The sequence below is a fragment of the Mesoplodon densirostris genome, chromosome 11 (genome assembly GCF_025265405.1).
Source record: "Mesoplodon densirostris isolate mMesDen1 chromosome 11, mMesDen1 primary haplotype, whole genome shotgun sequence".
In the NCBI taxonomy this organism is placed as follows: Eukaryota; Metazoa; Chordata; class Mammalia; order Artiodactyla; family Ziphiidae; genus Mesoplodon; species Mesoplodon densirostris.
Genome location: NC_082671.1, coordinates 80,152,047 through 80,173,815, shown reverse-complemented (window position 1 = coordinate 80,173,815; position 21,769 = coordinate 80,152,047). Strand labels below are relative to the sequence as shown.

The following is a 21,769-nucleotide window of genomic DNA, read 5'->3' as shown; positions in this document are numbered from 1 at the left end:
CAATTTAGAATTCGTCAGAAACAGAAATGAAGTTAATGGAGAGAGGTAATGAAGGAGGGATAAACTAGAACCTAAAAGAAGAAACAATTTTAGGAAGCAATTTTAAAGGGCAATACAGGGCTTCCCTGAGGGCTCAGTGCTTAAGAATCTGCCTGCCAATGCAACGGACATGGGTTCGAGCCCTGGTCCGGGAAGATCCCACATGCTGCAGAGCAAATAAGTCCGTGTGCCACAACTACTGAGCCTGCACTCCACAGCCCGCGAGCCACAACTACTGAGTCCGCACACCACAACTACTGAAGCCTGTGCGCCTACAGCCCATGCTCCGCAACAAGAGAAGCCACCGCAATGAGAAGCCTGCGCGCCGCGACGAAGAGTAGCCCCCGCTCACTGCAACTAGAGAAAAGCCTGCGCACAGCAAAGAAGACCCAACACTGCCAAAAATAAATAAATAAAAAATTAAAAGATAAAAGGCAATACAGTTTTTAGTCTGATCATACATAGAATGCATTTGACTCTCCCTGCACAAGTGTGACTTAGTCTGGAACATTTCTGAAAGATCACTTTTTTCCCTGCTTAATTTAGTGTATGTATGAATCACACGCAGGCTGACTAATCACCCACTAAAGATACTGCATGTGGATCACAAGATTGAAACAATCTAAAGACAGTAAGAACTTAAAAAGATACATTGTGAATATACATAACCCATCACAGCTACAATTGTTTGTGACAGTTTAGAAGGAACTAGGATAACATATGTTATTGTAAAGTGCAGGCCGTATTGAATTAATAAGGCCTCCTCTGCTTTCATATCAACCAAAATAAAGCACACTCAGATAAAGAAATCACTGTGAACTTTTCTACTCTGTCTCTAAGAAAAGATTAATATACTCTTTAGTGTGACCTTGGACATCAGGCCAGAAGGTAGGTGCCCTGTTGTCTTCGTAAGTGTTGTGGTCAAGGGAAGATCAGGGCTGGCATGGGGTACTTGGCATCTAATTAGCATTTGTTCAGCACCTTGCACCAGGCACTATGCAAGGTACCTTATATACTTTAGGCATCTTATTTAAACCACCTTTCCTCACAGGCTCAATCACAATCAGTGAGCAAAAATAAATATTTTTAAGTATTCATTCAACAAATATTCACTGAGCACCTATAGTTAGGGTCTGGGAGGACAAATGAACCTGTCTATCTTGTTCACTTTTATATACCAAGATGTCGGTGGAGTGTCTGGCACATAATGGAACATGAAGGCCAGATGATTTTGCCTCCTAAATCTCTCCAATCTGCCCACTTCTCTTTATCTGCCCTCCACCGGCCTAGTGCAAGGCCCCTAAGTGCCCTGCAGCCATTCTTTTTCCCTCTAATTCAGGGTTTCCCATCTTTGTCACTACTGGCATTCAGGGCCTGACAACTCTTCGCTGTGGGAACTGTTCTGGGCACTGTAGATATTTAGCAGAACCCCTAATGCCAGCAGCGCCAACCCCATGCCCCAGTCATGCCAATCCAAAATGTCTCCAGGGGCTTCCCTGGTGGCGCAGTGGTTGAGAGTCCGCCTGCTGATGCAGGGGACGCGGGTTCGTGCCCCGGTCCGGGAAGATCCCACATGCTGTGGAGCGGCTGAGCCCGTGAGCCATGGCCGCTGAGCCTGCGTGTCTGGAGCCTTTGCAACGGGAGAGACCACAACAGTGAGAGGCCCGCGTACCGCAAAAGAAAAAAAAAATGTCTCCAGACCCTGCCAAACGCCTCAGGGCTGGAGCGGCAACATCACTCCCAGTTGAGAACCAATGGTCTAGAGCAGACTTGCTCTCCCTCTGCCCTCTGCCTCAGTAGTTCTGACCGTTCAAAGCTGAGCTCGAACTGCATCAAGAAAGCCTCTCCTGACCCAGCCACTACAGGATGGGTTCCCACTGCTGGTCTCTCCCACAACACTCTCCCCTTTTAGCATTTTTCACAATTGTAATTAAGTAGCATTTAATGTCTGACTGCACAACCAGGATATAACCGCTCAGTCTGCAGGAACCAGTGGGCTTCAGTTCACTGCTCTAAGCCCAGGGGCGGCACTACAACAAAAATTTTACTAGTTTAATGAATGATTTAAGTGCTCTGCTGGGGCACAGGGATTCCAAGGGAAGAAAGACAACATCTTTGTGTTCAGAGAGCTGAGTACAGAAATGGCAAATAAGCTTCATCTCCTGGGCAAGCTCAATTAATTTGTACCTGCTTTGAGAAGCTGTACATCTAGACATGTTGCTTCTAAAGCACCAATATACCAGATACTACATTCCAAAGCAATATGTAGGACCAAGATGCAACATTTCCTAAGGAGGTGGTTGAAAACTCATCCAAATCATGGCAGAAAGGGTCAGAGGAGAGCTTTGGGAAGCTGCTGGCACTCTGTTAATCCTGTTCCACCTCATCTAAAGGAGAGGGGTAGAAATCTCTCTCCCACGCCAGGAAACCTCAAGTCCAGGAAAAGGACTCAACTAGGCTCACTGAGAGCGCCAACCTCGGGTTCATGCAGTTGGGTGCATGCAACATCCACCTCGTACCTGAGAAACAGAAAGGGCTGGCTGGCTATCGGCTCCGGGGACAGGGAGACATTACTGCCAGGCTGGAGTCAGCCCACAGCCCCCCACTTTGAGCTGATGGAGTTCAGGACATGCTACCTCAAAATATGGCACCTTGGCAAACTGAATATTTCAAGCTGAATGAATTTGAGAAACACCACATAAAAAGGATTTTCTGAACCTCCCCTGAAACAGGTCATAAGACTTTCTGTGAGACGGGCCCTCTCTATGCTTGGAAGAAAGGAGAAATCCTCATCTCTAAAGACAGAGGAATGCCGCAAGAAATCTGAATGAACAGACCTCGTGTCTCCCCCAGCTTACTCCCCAGAGCTCACACCCTTTTTTGTCCTATCACATTTTTTCCACTATTCTCCATGCTCCATCAAGCCCAGCATTACAAGCCCAGCGTTACAACCCTCAGGTTTAACTGCTTCTTTGGTCTTCATTTCCTTATGAAGGCCCCAGGGTCATGTAAAACTTACATTATTTATTTGTATTTTTTGGCTGCACTGGGTCTTCGTTGCTGCACACGAGCTTTCTTTAGGGGCGGTGAGCAGGGGCTACTCTTCGTTGTGTCGCGCAGGTTTCTCATTGCGGTGGCTTCTCTTGATGCGGAGCACGGGCTCTAGGTGCGCGGTCTTCAGTAGCTGTGGTGTGCGGGCTCAGTGGTTGGAGCATGCAGACTCAGTAGCTGTGGCGCACGGGCTTAGCTTCTCCACGGCATGTGGGATCTTCCCGGACCAGGATCGAACCCATATCCCCTGCACTGGCAGGTGGATTCTTAACCACTGCTCCACAAGGGAAGTCCCTAAAACTTACATTAAATAAATGTATGCTTTTCTCTTGCTAATCTGTCTTCTGTTACAGGGGCCCTAGCTGAGAACTAAGGAGAGTAGAGGAAAAGGGTATCTTTCCTCTCTTGCAGAGCAAAGGATTGCAGGTCACCTGTGCAAGAGATGAGATGTGGGTCATGCACAAGAGAGCACCGCAGAGGGTCACCTCAGACCAGGTCCGTGGTCCCCCAGAAAAGCAGACACTTAGGGGCTAAGGAAGGAGCAAGCAACCAGCCCAGAGGAAGAGGCATTCGCTCTCAGCAGAGTAAAAGCAAGTGACAGCGCTCAGGGTGGGGTCCCTGAAGGATGCCCTTTGAAAGAACTCAGAAGAGAACGAGCTTTGACACCAGCAAATCCCAGAGCTCCAGCGCCTATTTAGGAAGGACTTTCCTGCCCTCATTTCCTTTCCTTCTTCCCAGTCCTACAACCTAGGAGGGGTCAGAAACAGGCTCCGTGGCAGAGAGAAGCAGCCCACCATACCCAAGCTCCCTTCCTCAATCGCAGGCATTCTGCTTGGAGCAGGCCTGGGCTGGAGAGGCAAGAAGCTTCAACTTCAACAGGCTCAAATTTCTGTTTTGACATGAGACTGAAGGCTTTCATGGCTGAACTGACGTTATGTTTTGTAATCTGAAGCAACCACGGGACTTTTTCTTACCCAGGAGTGACAAGAGCAGGCTGAGTTAGGCCCACAAGAGTGTCTCATCCAGGGGCAGAGGCAGAGCTAACCCTACAAGCTGACGTCAAGGGTCAGTGGGAGAAAAAGACACCTACTACATGTCCTCCCGGCTGTGCTCACCAACACGACCGTGCAGCTACTACGACCGTACAGCTAGTAGCCGCCAGTGACACCGACCTATTCTTTCCTAGCCGAACAACACCTCCATATAACACAAATGTTCAGGACAGGGGCCCCAACTTCACGGGGGCATCAGACTGGTCAAAAAGCAAACCTCTTCCTCCTTTTAAGGTGTCTATTAGGGGTGGCTCTATGATCCAGCTGGGGCCAGTCCCAGGAAAGGTTTGATGAGGTCTTGGGGCAAACTCTTTCTGTATCTTCTGGGAGAGTTCAGGAGCTGGAAGAACGCTGAACTGTTACAGAATTATTCTGCAGTCACATCTGCGCGTGGTGAGGAGAGAGCACCGTGATGAGAGAGGCCCCTGCGTCACAGGGCGGCACAGTGGCAGGGACGTGCTGCAGGCAGCCAGCAGGAGGTGCGCATCCAGGACCTGTTGGCAAGGCACTGGAAACGGGGAGTCACAAGCATCCGGCTGGGGTCTGAAACCTGACATCCCCTCTAAGAGGAGACAGCCAGGGAGCAAAGCCTGGAGAATCCCAGCGTTTAAGACAGAGAAGGAATGGTGAGTGTACAAGGAGAACAAAGAGGGTGTCTTCCTGAAGAAAGAGGGAGTGAGCATTGCCACATGCATGGGGTGACAGATGCTGCAAAAAGGTCAGGTTAAGCTTTCTCTCTTAATTTTCTGCTTAATTTCATTAACAAGATCAACATTATTTAGACCTCAGGAGTAAGTCAAATCAAATGCAACTATCAAATCACCCATTAAAGATATATATTGAATCGTTACTGAAAGATTTATGAGTGCACACTAGCACTGTGTTTAACAAAATTCCGTATTAATTCGCCCACTCAAGAATACAAGTTTCGGGGGCTTCCCTGGCGGCGCAGTGGTTGAGAATCCACCTGCCAGGGCAGGGGATACGGGTTCGAGCCCTGGTCCGGGAAGATCCCACATGCCGCAGAGCAACTAAGCCCATGCGCCACAACTACTGAGCCTGCGCTCTAGAGCCCACGAGCCACAACTACTGAAGTCCACACGCCTAGAGCCCGTGCTCCGCAACAAGAGAAGCCACCGCAATGAGAAGCCCGAGCACCGCAACAAAGAGTAGCCCCCACTCGCCACAACTAGAGAAAGCCCACGCACAGCAACGAAGACCCAATGCAGCCAAAAAAAATTTAAAATAAAATAAATAAATAAATAAATTTTAAAAAATAGAATACAAGTTTCACAGATTAGAGTACTTAACAACACGGTATCAAAACTGGAAAATGGAAACAACACACTTTCACATCTTCTAGAACAAGGTAAAGGGCTAACAGCTATCACAGTCACAATGTCAATGTGTCAATGTTAAGGCCAAGGCAAAGATGGGTTTTGACTCAAGCCAGTGTCTAGGACATCTGTTGCTCTGGCTCTTTGTTTGATAACAGCCTCCTGAGCTCCCTCTGGGGAACCCCTCTCAGTTCATGTGGTTCAGTGGAGGCTGACAGTCCCACCCATAACCCTAGCTCTGGAAATGATCAAGGTGGTTAATGAAGGCACAAGGGCACTCACTCCCCAGCTAGGCAGGCCGCCCTGGGTCTAGCTGACACTAATGAGGAAGAGAAGGTTACTAAACTGGAAAACCGGCTGCTGGAGTTGCCGCCACCAATCCTGGCTCCCATATGGTGAGAGCTTGTCTGAGAACTAAACCCATGGAGCTGGAGAACAGGGACAAAGAGTCCTGATGACACCATGTGAGCACCTCGATCTGATCCTGCCAGAAATTTCACCCTATTATTTTTCAACTACATGAGTCAAAACTGCCTTTTTTTCTTAACCCAGGTCCGAAGTGGAATTCTATCACTTGCAACCAACCAATTCTATCACTTGCAACCACTGGCTAATACCAGCAACAATTTTAAACCACTAATAATTCAAAAAGAAAAAGCTCCCGTCTCCTTGTAAAAGGCTCAACTTCTCTTAGGATGTTTCAACCCATAATTTTCTTCCCTTCCTCTGATCTTCTAAGTCATTATTGTGTACCTACTCAGACATTCAATTACTTACTCGCTTGTACTGTTACTCATATGTATATCATGGCCTCATCTCAACTAGCCAAAGATGGCCAAGGATGAGCTGTACATAATTCTTTGTATCTGACAGTACCCTCCACCATACAGGGTACAATCTGACCAATCATGTCTGAGAAATAAAAGGTAAGTACAGATGGGCTGCATCAGAGTAGAAAACTTATCTTTACTGGAAATGAGCTTAACGGGAGGTTCGTTAAGATCACCCCCAATTCATTCATTCATTCACACATCAAGTATTTATTTGGCACCTACTGGGCACCTACTGGGTACGAAGCACTTTAGAGGTGCTAAGAATAGCAGGGTAAATGACAATGTCTCTGATTTGACACTTAGCTGGGCTGTGTATCTCTCCCAAACCCCCCAAAAGAAAGATACCATTTAAAGAGGCTCAGTGAGAGAATTCCCTGGCAGTCCAGTGGTTAGGACTCTGCGCTTTCACTGCCAAGGGCATGGGTTCAATCCCTAGTCGGGGAACTGAGATCCCGCTAGCCACGCAGCACGGCCCAAAAAAAGAGGCTCAGCGCAGCCACTGGCATTTTCTCTGTAGCAGAAACTCCATTACATTATAGTTCATGCTTTCCCATGTGAAACATCCAATAAATGTATATTCACAGAACATTAAAGCTAAAATGGGGGTGTTAGAAATCCAGTCTGGAAGTTTTAAAACATTTTTCATAATGAAAGTTTTCTCCACCCCCAAAAGAAATCTACACAAACAGGTAAGAGTGGCTGCCCCAACCCAGGAGGCAGCTGGGAGTAACACAGTCTGGAAACCACTGAGGATACAGTTTATGGTGGGGCTAGAGCCAGGCCAGAGGCTGCCTCCCAGCTCTCAGGCCAGGTTCCTTTAATGTCAACTATTTGTTGCCTTTGGCAAAGAACACACTCAAAATGTATCTGTTTAATGAGCAAAATAATCAAATATAAGCATAACTAATTTCTTTCTTGAAACTGGGCCAGTCTGAGAAACTGGAGCTGGACCCAGTTTTCAATCTTCTTTTTCACTGAATATCTAACTAATCCAAAATGGCGATAGAAGACAGGTGAGCAAAAGAGAGGAGGGAGGCCAGGGTTACTGCCCAGTATGGGTAGATTCTATCTGAACTTGTCTGACTCCCTCATTGAAGTTAATTTTTGGACACCTCTTTGTTTCCATACTTGGTATAAGTAAGGAAGTGATATATTGTATTTTATACACACACATGCACACAGATACACACATACCCAGTAATGATCTACAGTCCTTTATTCACAATCCTAAAATCCAAAAAGCTCTCAACACTGAAGATCTTTTTTGGCAGGAAAACCTGACCTGACCTGAACTCATCTGGTGGCAAAACTTGACCTAAACTGACTTGAAGTTATTTATGGTCTTTATTCTCCTCACTGAGTGTAAATACTCACACGTTTCACTCACACAGTCACTCACTACAAGATACCAATGTTTAATTCCAAGGTTCAGTAGAATTTTCAGATAAGGGATTGTGGATTTCCATATAAAATGTACTAAATAATGAGGACCCTGAAATAACAGATTTTTACTTCAAAAGCACATTTTAAGGTCTATACAATATTAACAGAGGACAAGCATTTAAAATCATAAATTTCTGAGCTAAAAGGGATAATCATTCATTTATAGATGAGGAAACTGAGGCTCCCAGAGGCCACATGACTTGCCCAAATCAACTAGTTTACCTGCTACCCTCACCCAAGGCGACGCACTTCAGTGGCCATTAGTCAGTCCCCATCCAGAGGGCCCTCCCTGTGGGTTTGGATCAGGTTCTGCTTTTGTTTAATCCGAGTTCCCAAGGGTTCTTCAAAAAGACCTGGCTCAACTTAAGGGGAAAATAAAAAAGAAATTTTTTTAGTACTTCCCTCTCTCAATTCCACTTTTCTTTCTCAATATTTGGATGAGTATACAAATAGCTTATGAAAAGGTAGCAGCCAATACCACTTATCCTAAGAGAGGGAAAAAAGATAGTGATGAATCCACAATTAACAATGATCTTAGTCCTTCTACCCAGTACAATCAGTGAACTTATTAACAAGTTGGTCATATTAGCTGTGTGATGAGCATATTCTATTTCAAGGTTTGTTTCAAAATAAGTACTAAGGGCGTAAGACAGTTGATGACAATAATAATAGCAGCTGTATTCTACCACTTAATGAGAGCCTATTATGTGCCAGGAACTAATAGGCTCAACCCTGCAAAGAAGGTATTCTTGCCTCCTTTTTAAAGATGAGGAGGCTGAAGTTTAGAGAGGTTAAGTGCCCTTTTGAAGATCATATAAGGGACAGCCCAGACTATCTGAGAAGCCATAGAGATATGCTTAAGAGTACAGCTCTGGAGCCGTACACTGCCTTGGTTTGAAGCCCTGCTCTGCCATGAACTAGCTGGATTAATTTGTGCAGGTGCCTCAGTTTCATCACCTGTAAAACGGGTATACAGTCAGCCCTCCAGTATCGCTGATGCGGAACGGGAGGATACGGTGGGCTGAGTGTAAGGGTCTTGATCACCCTCAGACTTTGGCATTGGATGCAGGTGTGGGGGGTGGTTAACACTAGTACCCATCTCACAGGTGTGATGTTGTGAGGATTAAATGAGTTAATATATGTAAAGCAGTCAAGAGAGTGCCTAACATCTGATAAGCCCTATGTATTAGCCATGATCACGATCATTAACACTGGCACCAGCATTCAAAACCAGATCTGCCTAATCCTGCAGCTCCTCTTTTCAGCTGCACTGTAGAAATTAACTACAGGCAATATAGTAGGGGTATTGAGCCAGCTGTTTCCATTTCCCATGCCACCTGTTGGCATTCTTTGCCTCTCATTTCTTTTGTCTGTTCCAAATGTTAAGATGTGTGGCCATTTCAAGACTTTCTTCCAGTAACTAAATAACCAGACGTGGAATACACAAAAAGAAAAATTCTTTTTTTTTTTCTTCAGGTGAATGACCTTTAATCCAGTCCCTGCCTCACCAGCGAGGCGTCCGGAGTGATGGCAGAGACCTAGGGGACAGGGCAGGCTGACAACTGATGCCTTTGAGTCACCTTCACACTGCAGGGGAGTTAATAAACAGCTAACTTAAAATTACTCAGGGCCAAAAAAATCTTTTATCAGCAATCTTTTATCACCACTTAACTATGTATAGATACAATCACTACATTAAGGTGCAATACATGAGACAGACAGAACAGCAGGTAGTATAATATTAGGTACATATTCCACATTTACAAGTCTGGGGCACTTTCTCAACCCTTACTTATAAGACTTATTTTCATCAGCCCCTAGACCAAGAACTACTAAAAGTGTAAACCTAAAAATCATGCCATATATTCATTAGACAAATATTTAGACTGTATACTCTGGCAGTACCTGGCACAGCTCCTGGACACAGTGGTTAAAGGTAGCACCCTCTCTTATGGAGCCCACAATCCAGCATGGGTACAGACTTCAAGCAAATGTATACTGTGGCATTTCTGAAAAATATTCTGTTAATTTTTAAACCTTTTACAACCTCCTACCCCCAAAAAAGAAAAAAATAATAAAATAAAACAGAGACGAATTTCTAACAACTTGAAAATACAACTGTCTTCCAATTCCTAGACACACTTTAAAGGGGGATGTTCTCTAAAATCACATACGTGTACTCCTCCAGTTCTCACCTATTCAGTCTCTTGTACATTTGTTTATGACAAAGAATACTGTATTAGACTGTCAGTCATGAAATAGCCATGCAACCTAAATCAAAAGGCTGTTTCATTCAAGAAAATGTTTAAAGTCCATACCCAGAGGGCCACAAAATCTATTAAACCTGGGTGTCTCCACCTGCCAAACCTGTTGCTTGGACCCTCTGGGGTTTACAATCTTATCGAATTACTTTATGCTTATACATATGCTTTATGCTTTAACTAACAGCAGATCAAGACAGGCTGGGTTTGTGTGATCTGGAATCTAAATGATTAGCATATCCCATGACCCGAGAGCTTGTGCTGATTCCCAAGAGATTGGGTGCTGGAGTCCCAAGACGGTTATGGGCATCCTGGTCACAGGAAGGGGCCCTAGGCTCAGCTGATCTCGGGATAGAGAAAAGTGTTTGGAGATGCCACACATCTGTGTTTGCGCATCTACCAGTACAGCCTCTTAAGGGCTCACTGATGATATTCAGCTGTCTCAAATAAGAGACCGAAAAACAAAAAAAACACCTTTTCACGTGTAAGTCCTTTAAATTTGGGGCCCGTACACTCTCCCCACTGCAAATTCACGTGCCAAGAAAACACCCCTCTTGGACAAAGTTTTGAGATCCGGGAAGAAACGGGATTAAGAATATAAAGTGCCTCTGTCAAAGGGAAAAGATTAGAAGGGTGACACCTGAGGAGGAAACCGCAGGAGGGGCAAGGACTGAGAAATCAGTGCAATTTAGGAACTCTGGGTCCCGGGAGAGGGGTGCGTGCAGAACAAGGCCTGAGGGACAAAGTCAAATGACTTGGGGACCCTGAAGAAGGCACCTGGAAGGAAAGGGACTCGGCAGAAGGAGCGCGTATCCCCCAAACCGTCGGGAGGGCGAGGTCTGGACCCCGGATGCTAAAACCGCAGCCCGGAGAGGAGCTCAGAGTTCGCGGCGCCCCCGGGGAAAGGGCAGGTTCTGGAGCTCGTCCCCGGAGCTGCAGGGAGGATGGCGAGGCAAGAGTGGAGCGCGCCGGCGCTGGGGCGCCGCGGCGTCGTGCGGGTTCAGCGCGCCCCGACCAGGGCTCCCGCGCCTCTACTCACCTCTCCGAACTGGAAGGCCGAGACGATGGTGACAACGACGCCCACGAAACAGACGTAGAGCCCATACCTGTGGGACAGGCAGGTATAGGTCTGTCTCTGCAAGAGCTTGAGCAGCATCACCCCGGCCGCCGACACGCCGCGCCGCGCCCGAAGGGCCGGAGACGTCGCCGCCGCCGCCGCCTCCTCAACGAGGCGCCATTCCGCGGCCCCCACCGGGCTGCCGCGCTCAGGTCACAGGCTCCGGCCGCCGCGCATTGCCGCTCCGGGGATCGACGCCCGCTCGGCTCCACGCCGCGGCCGCCGCTTCCGGGAGCCGGGAGCCCACGCCCTCGGTGCGGCGGAGGCGGTCGCGCGGCCCGCTAGGCGGCCGGCGCCGCCCCGGTCTGGCCCAGCTAGAGACAGGGTCGGCGGCGGCGGCGGTGGGAACAGCAGCGCCACCTGCAGGGCGGAGGGGCGGAGGGCAGCCGCGTGCCCTCCCCGACTGCGCGTGCGCCGCGGGCTCTCCCGGCCTGGCTGGGATCCTCGAAACCGGATTGGGCGGGCGACCCGGCCGGGGCTGGCCTCGTCAAGGAGGCCGCGCCCCAGACGGTGCTATATTGACACGAATGTTTTTGTGCATAAAACCCTTCCTGCATTTACAATAATTGGGAAATCATGGTTTTTCACAGCCCTAAGAGGAGATGCTGTTATGGGCCTCCTTTCCTCTCTGGCTGTCTAACCATATTGTTTGAAAGAGGAAATTTGGGGGCTAAATGTGCCAAAACCTAAATTCATTCATTCATTTATTAATTAAATATGTATTTAGTGTCCGGTGCCTGGCATGGTGCTTGATGTTGGATTTTCAAAAATGAGCTAGGGCTTCCCTGGTGGCTCAGTGTTTAGGAATCCGCCTGCCGACGCAGGGGACCCGGGTTCCAGCCCTGGTCCGGGAGGATCCCACATGCCGCAGAGCAACTAAGCCTGTGCGCCACAACTACTGAGGCTGTGAGCCACAACTACTGAAGACCGCACGCCTAGAGCCCATGTTCTGCAACAAGAGAAGCCACCACAATGAGAAGCCCGCACACCGCAACGAAGGGTAGCCCCCGCTTGCCGCAACTAGGGAAAGCCTGTGCACAGCAACCAAGACCCAACACAGCCAAAAATAAATACATAAAGTAAATTGGAAAAAAAAAAGAACTAGAACTGGCCGCTGTTCCCAGAGAGTCTAGTTGGGAAGATAAACACATAAACCACTAAATACAAAAAAAGTTATGATAGAAGTCATGCGATGTACTGGAAGTCATGCGATGTACTGGACAGGAACCCATGCAAAGGGGGTCAGTTATTTCTACTTTGGCACCAGGTGATTTCTAGCAGGGCCTTCAGGTAGAAGAGGGGGTTTAGACAGTACCACATAATGGGATGGAATAAAACCAGAGGACTTAAGTCTCAAGGGGTTTGCGATGACAATATTTCATTTCAAGATACACTTTTTTCTTTCAACATTTTATTAACACTCCTGTTGTCTCTTTCCACCCCTCATCCCAGGAGAAGAGGGAGGTACCTGACTGGTGAGGTTGCAAGGAATTGAGCTTGTCTGCCAGAGACAGGAGTTCTGATCCACTATCTGCCAAGTACAGGAGCACCTGTGTCCCAGCCTAGGCCTGGGCCTAGAAAGTCTGTCTCATTCAGGGAGAAAATATTGGCTGCCCACTTGTCTGAAGAGGTGAACAACATTCTCCAATTAACTCTATCAGTAGTAAAGCTGACACTTTGATCTCTATCTCTCTGTACCTATACCACATTCTCAGTGGTTTTGCAACTTAGGAGATGAGAATGCTTTAAGTGTTGCGCTCCAAAACACCATCCATCTCTGAGTCACCTTTTGCTCAGTCTTGATGAAAAATGAGCAACCAAAATAAACAATCCTACACAAAGAAGAGCCTCTTGCCCTGGGCCTGCAAAACGTAAATGTTGAATATAGAGATGGTGTATTTGGAAGGCCTTACCTTGAGCTTGATAAGAAAACTGAACCTAAAAAAAGAGCTTGAACTAGCTGATTAAGCAAAGTTGAAATAACTCCTGATACATCTATATTTAGCTGAGTCTTGCTTTACTCAAGGTAAAAAGTTGTTAAAATAAATTAATTAAATAAATAAATAAAATAAAATAAAGTGTTCACATTATGAAATGCCTTTACTTTTCAGCTTTAGGCTTGAAATACTTGCTTGTTGTCAGAAAACATACTTTAATTTTGTTCCCTGCCTCCTTTCAGGATATACAGTGTGTGTTCATAAAACACAGGTCAGTTGTAAGTGACTTCATGCCTTTCTTTTTTTATCCTAAAAAAGAAAGCCAGGGCAGCTTTTAATTTTTTTGCAAAATATCAAATAAAACAAAATTATTAAGAAATTTTATTGCTTCTGATAGAATTCCAAGAGCCAAAACATAACATGGCCCACTATTTATTTTTGTGAATGCAAATATATCATGTACACATAAACAAATATACGTGTTTTTCTCATTAGTGTGACCATACATTATTCTATTTACTTGATTTTTACTGTGGATTTTTGGTAGCTTTCATCTATGCCATACAGGCATCATAAAGGCAAGAGACTTGCCCATCTTATTCATAACTATATCCCTACCCTTGGTATTGTGCCTTGCCTATAGTAGCCAATAGATAAAAATTATTGGATGAATGTATATATTTTGAACTGATAAAAGTATCAAGTACACAGTTGGAATTATTGAAGTTTTGGTGAGTTGAATTTCAAAATGTTGTTAATGGAAACAAGACTATTATGAAGAACACACCAAAATTTTGAGGTAGGACTCACTTTGAAAACTGTCTGGACCTAGATCATTTTGGCTGGAGGATTTCCAGAAATGTACTCAAGTCATCTAGGTTTTTAAATTTCTGTTATGTTTATTGTTATTTACTCTCTGTTTGTTTTATTTTGTATAGTACTTCTTCGTCTGTCTCAATTTTTTCCTAGTTTTTTTTTTTTTTTTTTTTTTTTTTGGCCGCACCCAGGGCGGGCATTTTTGTTCCCGGACCAGGAACTTCAGCAGTGAAAGGAAGGAGTCCTAACCACTGGACGGCCAGGGAATTCCCTTCTCTGTTGCTCTTGAGCTAGTTTTTTTAGTGTTTATTGTTTTTCATAAATGTTCCAAAACCATAAGCTTCCCTCTAGGTACTAATTTTATTGCATCGCATGAATGTCAATATGGAATTCAGGTGCGCTCTGGGAGGTGGGGCTCCACTGCATGTGCCCTGCCTGGGGCACACAGTGTCCACATCAGGGGAACCGAGGCAAGATGGTTCCAGACCTAGGCTAAGGTGGTAACTTGGGCTCTCTGGATGTTCATGGATGGGTTAGAGCACCACTATGTCCCCACACACTGGTACACTAACCCACCAGGCAGCACGTGAAAGAAAAACCGAAAACCAACCTCTGGAATCAGGAAGCGCCCCCTTCCTCCTGCAATATGCCTCCAGCGCCCTCTACTGGCAAAGTTTAGCATCATAATCACTACACAGGAGAAATGCTTAGAGTCCAAGTCCAGTATTACGGAGCCCGTTCTGAACGGTTGAATTCGGAGCTGAGAGGCAACAACTGATAACTGGCACATCCCTGAAACTAGGGTTCCAGGTGTAATTTAGATTCTCCTAATAAGATGAATTCACGGAAGATTTTAATCCGGGAGTGACATGGGGTGAGAAGCTGGGCAAAGGGCACCTGTTTTTTGCCAGTGAGTCAGTGCAGGTGTGATTTTGTTCTGAAGCCAGCACTGCTGGAAGTGGCTTCCTGCCTCTGTAGCAGATGTCCTGGTCTGCTCTTCCCCGACCGTGGCAGAGTCCACAGCTCCCTTGGAGCTCTGTTCAGCTGAGGTTTGGGGAGCACTTCCTACGAATTCAATCTAAAATCTTTGTTCATCCCTCCTAAGGGTTCATGGATGAACCAACTGAATCTTTTTCTGTTTAAATCAATGAGTAGATGTTTTAGTCTACAAATAACGATCTGACCAAAACAAGGTAAAAGAATGTATTTCATATGATATTGACACTTTGGAATTCATAGAGGCTTCCTTTGTTGCCTAGTACATGGTCAATTTTTGTGAAAGTTTCAGGTTTGCTCAAAAAGAATATATACCCTCTTTCTCCCTCTGCCCACCTCGCTCCAGCTCCTAGACTTCCCCACTTAAGTTCTCACGAGCTATCCATTTAACTACAGGTTCCAACCATTTCCCAGGATCAATATCAAGCCCACCATGATATACTTTGCAAAATCTACCTACCTGCAAAAGCTAACTCCTACCCTTCTGTTTGAAAGTTGTATCAATTTCCTGATTGTCACACCTTTGGAACTTTCTGATCTCCATGATTTTTTTTATTGGTTTTTAGTTTTCTGCTCCTTAGAGCCAAAGTAATGAGCACTCAACATACATATTTTATTTATTTATTTATTTATTTATTTTTGGCTGCGTTGGGTCTTCGTTGCTGTGCGCGGGCTTTCCCTAGTTGTGGTGAGCGGGGACTACTCTTCATTGTGGTGATCGGGCTTCTCTTTGCAGTGGCTTCTCTTGTTGCAGAGCATGGGCTCTAGGCGTGCGGGCTTCAGTAGTTGTGGCATGCGTGCTCAGTAGTTGTGGCGCACGGGCTTAGTTGCTCTGCGGCATGTGGGATCTTCCAGGACCAGGGATCCAACCTGTGTCCCCTGCATTGGCAGGCGATTCTTAACCACTGCGTCACCAGGGAAGTCCCTCAACATAGGTATTTGATTATCCGTAAACACTGATTATCCAACTCATTGCAATGTTAAGTGCATAATTAAATAGGAAGACTTTTGTATCTTACACAGTCTGCCTTCTAGAAGATAGGCAGGGGTTACTCCGATATTTTGCTACAATGCTTTGGCAATGCTCTAAATTTATTATAGTGACTGTTACCAATCTTCAGGAAACAGTATAAATCCAAGTGATACCAAATATATAGTTAAGGGCACCAAATTCCAGAGTTAGTTTATCTGAAGTGCAAATATCACAGTAGAAGGCAATATAACTGATGCCTCTGACATTTCAGGCCAAAAGGGTTAGGAAATGATTATGGTAAGAATCTCTAGGGGGTACCAAGGGAAAGGGTTAATAATGATTAGTATTAAGTGTGAATAGAGAGGGAAGCTCATGAAAAAGAAGGCTATTTTCTTTTGTCTTTTCTTCTATCATCAAGTACAGACTTAGCTGCCGGTTTCTCTCTATTGCCCCATTGTGAGGTGCATGTGAAACAAACAAAACTCTAAAAGCTACATTCTAAGTTCCCTCCCTTGCAATGTGGACAGTTCTATTCCTTCCTAGGGCTGATATTTCCTTTGAGTCCTCAATTTAAAGCAGTTTTAATTGCATTAAAGGTTCCGTGAGCTGCCAGCAGTGCTTGCAGAACCCCAGCCCATCCTCTCCCGGCGACTCCCCACACACCCGAGGCCACGTAGGGCCCCCCAAAGCTCCAGCTGTGCCCTGTTTGCCCTCCTGGAGAACCCCGCTTCGCACACCCAGGCCAAGCCCCATCCGGGTCCTGCTCACTACCCGGCAGGAAAGGAATCAATAAATGCTTTTGCTGGTTTCCGGGAGAAGTGGGCTGGATGTTGGAGAGTTGTTACCTTTGGTTCTCTGCAGTTTGGGAGCTTCTGACCTGTATTCAAGCTCACTGACTCAGCTGTGACCAGCAGTGAGTGGCCTCAGCTGTGACCAGTCTACGGTTGAGCTCGTCCAAGATACACCAGAAATAGAGCTACACGTGGAACAACTCCTACAGAACACCTACTGAACGCTGGCAGAAGACCTCAGACATCACAAAAGCCTAAGAAGCAGCGGATTAAAGCTCCACAATCAACTTGATGTACCCTACATCTGTGGAATACATGAATAGACAATGAATCATCCCAAATTGAGGAGGTGTGGATGAAAGATTCTTGGTGCTGCAGCCAGGAGTCAGTGCTGTGCATCTGAGGTGGGAGAGCCAACTTCAGGACACTGGTCCACAAGAGACCTCCCAGCTCCACATAATATCAAACGGCAAAAATCTTCCAGAGATCTCCATCTCCACACCAGCACCCAGCTTCACTCAACGACCAGCAAGCTACAGTGCTGGACACCCTATGCCAAACAACTAGCAAGACAGGAACACAACCCCACCCATTAGCAGAGAGGCTGCCTAAAATCATAAAAAGTCCACAGACACCCCAAAACACACCACCAGACGTGGACCTGCCCACCAGAAAGAAAAGATCTAGCCTCACCCACCAGAACACAGGCACTAGTCCCCTCCACCAGGAAGCCTACACAACCCACTGAACCAACCTTAGCCACTGGGGACAGATACCAAAAACAACGGGAACTACGAACCTGCAGCCTGCAAAAAGGAGACCACAAACACAGTAAGATAAGCAAAATGAGAAGACAGAAAAACACACAGCAGGAGAAGGAGCAAGACAAAAACCCAGCAGAACTAACAAATGAAGAGGAAATAGGCAGTCTACCTGAAAAAGAATTCAGAATAATGATAGTAAAGATGATGCAAAATCTTGGAAATAGAATAGACAAAATGCAAGAAACAGTTAACAAGGACCTAGAAGAACTAAAGATGAATCAAGCAATGATTAGAAACACAATAAATGAAATTAAAAATACTCTAGATGGGATCAATAGCAGAATAACTGAGGCAGAAGAACGGATAAGTGACGTGGAAGATAAAATAGTGGAAATAATTACTGCAGAGCAGAAGAAAGAAAAAAGAATGAAAGGAACTGAGGACAGTCTCAGAGACCTCTGGGACAACATTAAACACACCAACATTCGAATTATAGGGGTTCCAGAAGAAGAAGAGAAAAAGAAAGGGACTGAGAAAATATTTGAAGAGATTATAGTTGAAAACTTCATTAATATGGGAAAGGAAACAGTTAATCAAGTCCAGGAGGCACAGAGAGTCCCATACAGGATAAATCCAAGGAGAAATATGCCAAGACACATATTAATCAAACTGTCAAAAATTAAATACAAAGAAAACATATTAAAAGCAGCAAGGGAAAAACAACAAATAACACACAAGGGAATCCCCATCAGGTTAACAGCTGACCTTTCAGCAGAAACTCTGCAAGCCAGAAGGGACTGGCAAGACATATTTAAAGTGATGAAGGAGAAAACCCTGCAACCAAGATTACTCTACCCAGCAAGGATCTCATTCAGATTTGATGGAGAAATTAAAAGGTTTACAGACAAGCAAAAGCTGAGAGTTCAGCACCACCAAACCAGCTTTACAACAAATGCTAAAGGAACTTCTCTAGGCAAGAAACACAAGAGAAGGAAAAGACCTACAACAACGAACCCAAAACAATTAAGAAAATGGGAATAGGAACATACATATCAATAATTACCTTAAATGTAAATGGACTAAATGCTCCCACCAAAAGACACAGATTGGCTGAATGGATACAAAAACAAGACCCATATATATGCTGTCTACAAGAGACCTACTTCAGACCTACAGACACATACAGACTGAAAGTAAGGGGATAGAAAAAGATATTCCATGCAAATGGAAACCAAAAGAAAGCTGGTGTAGCAATTCTCATATCAGACAAAATAGACTTTAAAATAAAGACTACTAGAACAGACAAAAAAGGACACTACATAATGATCAAGGGATCGATCCAAGAAGAAGATATAACAATTGTAAATATTTATGCACCCAACATAGGAGCACCTCAATACATAAGGCAAATACTAACAGCCATAAAAGGGGAAATCGACAGTAACACATTCATAGTAGGGGACTTTAACACCCCACCTTCACCAATGGACAGATCATACAAAATGAAAATAAGGAAACACAAGCTTTAAATGATACATTAAACAAGATGGACTTAATTGATATTTATAGGACATTCCATCCAAAAACAACAGAATACACATTTTCTCAAGTGCTCATGGAACATTCACCAGGATAGATCATATCTTGGGTGACAAATCAAGGCTTGGTAAATTTAAGAAAATTGAAATTGTATCAAGTATCTTTTCCGACCACAATGCTATGAGACTAGATATCAATTACAGGAAAAGAGCTGTAAAAAATACAAACACATGGAGGCTAAACAATACACTACTCAATAATGAAGTGATCACTGAAGAAATCAAAGAGGAAATCAAAAAATACCTACAAACAAATGACAATGGAGACACAACGACCCAAAACCTATGGGATGCAGCAAAAGCAGTTCTAAGAGGGAAGTTTATAGCAATACAATCCCACCTTAAGAAACAGGAAACATCTCAAATAAACAACCTAACCTTGCACCTAAAGCAATTAGAGAAAGAAGAAAAAAAACACCCCAAAGTTAGCAGAAGGAAAGAAATCATAAAAATCAGATCAGAAATAAATGAAAAAGAAATGAAGGAAACGATAACAAAGATCAGTAAAACTAACAGCTGGTTCTTTGAGAAGATAAACAAAATTGATAAACCATTAGCCAGACTCATCAAGAAAAAAAGGGAGAAGACTCAAATCAATAGAATTAGAAATGAAAAAGGAGAAATAACAACTGACACTGCAGAAATACAAAAGATCATGAGAGATTACTACAAGCAACTCTATGCCAATAAAATAGACAACCTGGAAGAAATGGACAAATTCTTAGAAATGCACAACCTGCCAAGACTGAATCAGGAAGAAATAGAAAATATGAACAGACCAATCACAAGCACTGAAATTGAAACTGTGATCAAAAATCTTCCAACAAACAAAAGCCCAGGACCAGATGGCTTCACAGGCGAATTCTATCAAGCATTTAGAGAAGAGCTAACACCTATCCTTCTCAAACTCTTCCAAAATATAGCAGAGGGAGGAACACTCCCAAACTCATTCTATGAGGCCACCATCACCTTGATACCAAAACCAGACAAGGATGTCACAAAGAAAGAAAACTACAGGCCAATATCATTGATGAACATAGATGCAAAAATCCTCAACAAAATACTAGCAAACAGAATCCAACAGCACATTAAAAGGATCATACCCCATGATCAAGTGGGGTTTATTCCAGGAATGCAAGGATTCTTCAATATATGCAAATCAATCAACGTGATATACCATATTAACAAATTGAAGAATAAAAACCATATGATCATCTCAATACATGCAGAAAAAGCTTTTGACAAAATTCAACACCTATTTATGATAAAAACCCTGCAGAAAGTAGGCATAGAGGGAACTTTCCTCAACATAATAAAGGCCATATATGACAAGCCCACAGCCAACATCATCCTCAATGGTGAAAAACTGAAACCATTTCCACTAAGATCAGGAACAAGACAAGATTGCCTACTCTCACCACTCTTATTCAACCTAGTTTTGGAAGTTTTAGCCACAGCAATCAGATAAGAAAAGAAAATAAAAGGAATCCAAATCGGAAAAGAAGAAGTAAAGCTGTCACTGTTTGCAGATGACATGATACTATACATAGAGAATCCTAAAGATGCTACCAGAAAACTACTAGAGCTAATCAATGAATTTGGTAAAGTAGCAGGATACAAAATTAATGCACAGAAATCTCTGGCATTCCTATATACTAATGATGAAAAATCTGAAAGTGAAATCAAGAAAACACTCCCATTTACCATTGCAACAAAAAGAATAAAACATCTAGGAATAAAGCTACCTAAGGAGAGAAAAGACCTGTATGCAGAAAATTATAAGATACTGATGAAAGAAATTAAAGATGATACAAATAGATGGAGAGATATACCATGGTCTTGGATTGGAAGAATCAACATTGTGAAAATGACTCTACTACCCAAAGCAATCTACAGATTCAGTGCAATCCCTATCAAACTACCACTGGCATTTTTCACAGAACTAGAACAATAAATTTCACAATTGGTATGGAAACACAAAAGACCCCGAATAGCCAAAGCAATCTTGAGAACGAAAAATGGAGCTGGAGGAATCAGGCTCCCTGACTTCAGACTATACTACAAAGCTACAGCAATCAAGACAGTATGGTACTGGCACAAAAACAGAAAGATAGATCAATGGAACAGGATAGAAAGCTCAGAGATAAACCCACGCACATATGGCCAACTTATCTTTGATAAAGGAGGCAGGAGTTTACAGTAGAGAAAGGGCAGCCTCTTCAATAAGTGGTGCTGGGAAAACTGGACAGGGATATGTAAAAGTATGAGATTAGATCACTCCCTAACACCATACACAAAAATAAGCTCAAAATGGATTAAAGACCTAAATGTAAGGCCAGAAACTATCAAACTCTTAGAGGAAAACATAGGCAGAACACTCTATGGCATAAATCACAGCAAGATCCTTTTTGACCCACCTCCTAGAGAAATGGAAATAAAGACAAAAATAAACACATGGGACCTAATGAAACTTCAAAGCTCTTGCACAGCAAAGGAAACCATAAACAAGACCAAAAGACAACCCTCAGAATGGGAGAAAATATTTGCAAATGAAGCAACTGACAAAGGATTAATCTCCAAAATTTACAAGCAGCTCATGCAGCTCAATAACAAAAAAACAAACAACCCAATCCAAAAATGGGCAGAAGACCTAAATAGACATTTCTCCACAGAAGATATACAGACTGCCAACAAACACATGAAAGAATGCTCAACATCTTTAATCATTAGAGAAATGCAAATCAAAACTACAATGAGATAT

The 21,769-nt window shown here is 44.1% G+C and overlaps 1 protein-coding gene across 3 annotated transcripts in view; it reads right to left on the bottom strand.

Annotated features, from left to right (window-relative positions):
• GNPTAB (N-acetylglucosamine-1-phosphate transferase subunits alpha and beta) overlaps positions 1 to 11,383 on the bottom strand; it is an 86,794-nt gene extending 75,411 nt beyond the window's left edge. For all 3 annotated transcript variants that reach the window (XM_060112820.1, XM_060112821.1, XM_060112822.1), the window contains exon 1: positions 11,056 to 11,383. In XM_060112820.1, the coding sequence (XP_059968803.1) occupies positions 11,056 to 11,172 (117 nt within the window). In that variant the 5' untranslated portion in view covers positions 11,173 to 11,383. The remainder of the gene's footprint in view (positions 1 to 11,055) is intronic.
• Between the last annotated feature and the right edge of the window lie 10,386 nt (positions 11,384 to 21,769).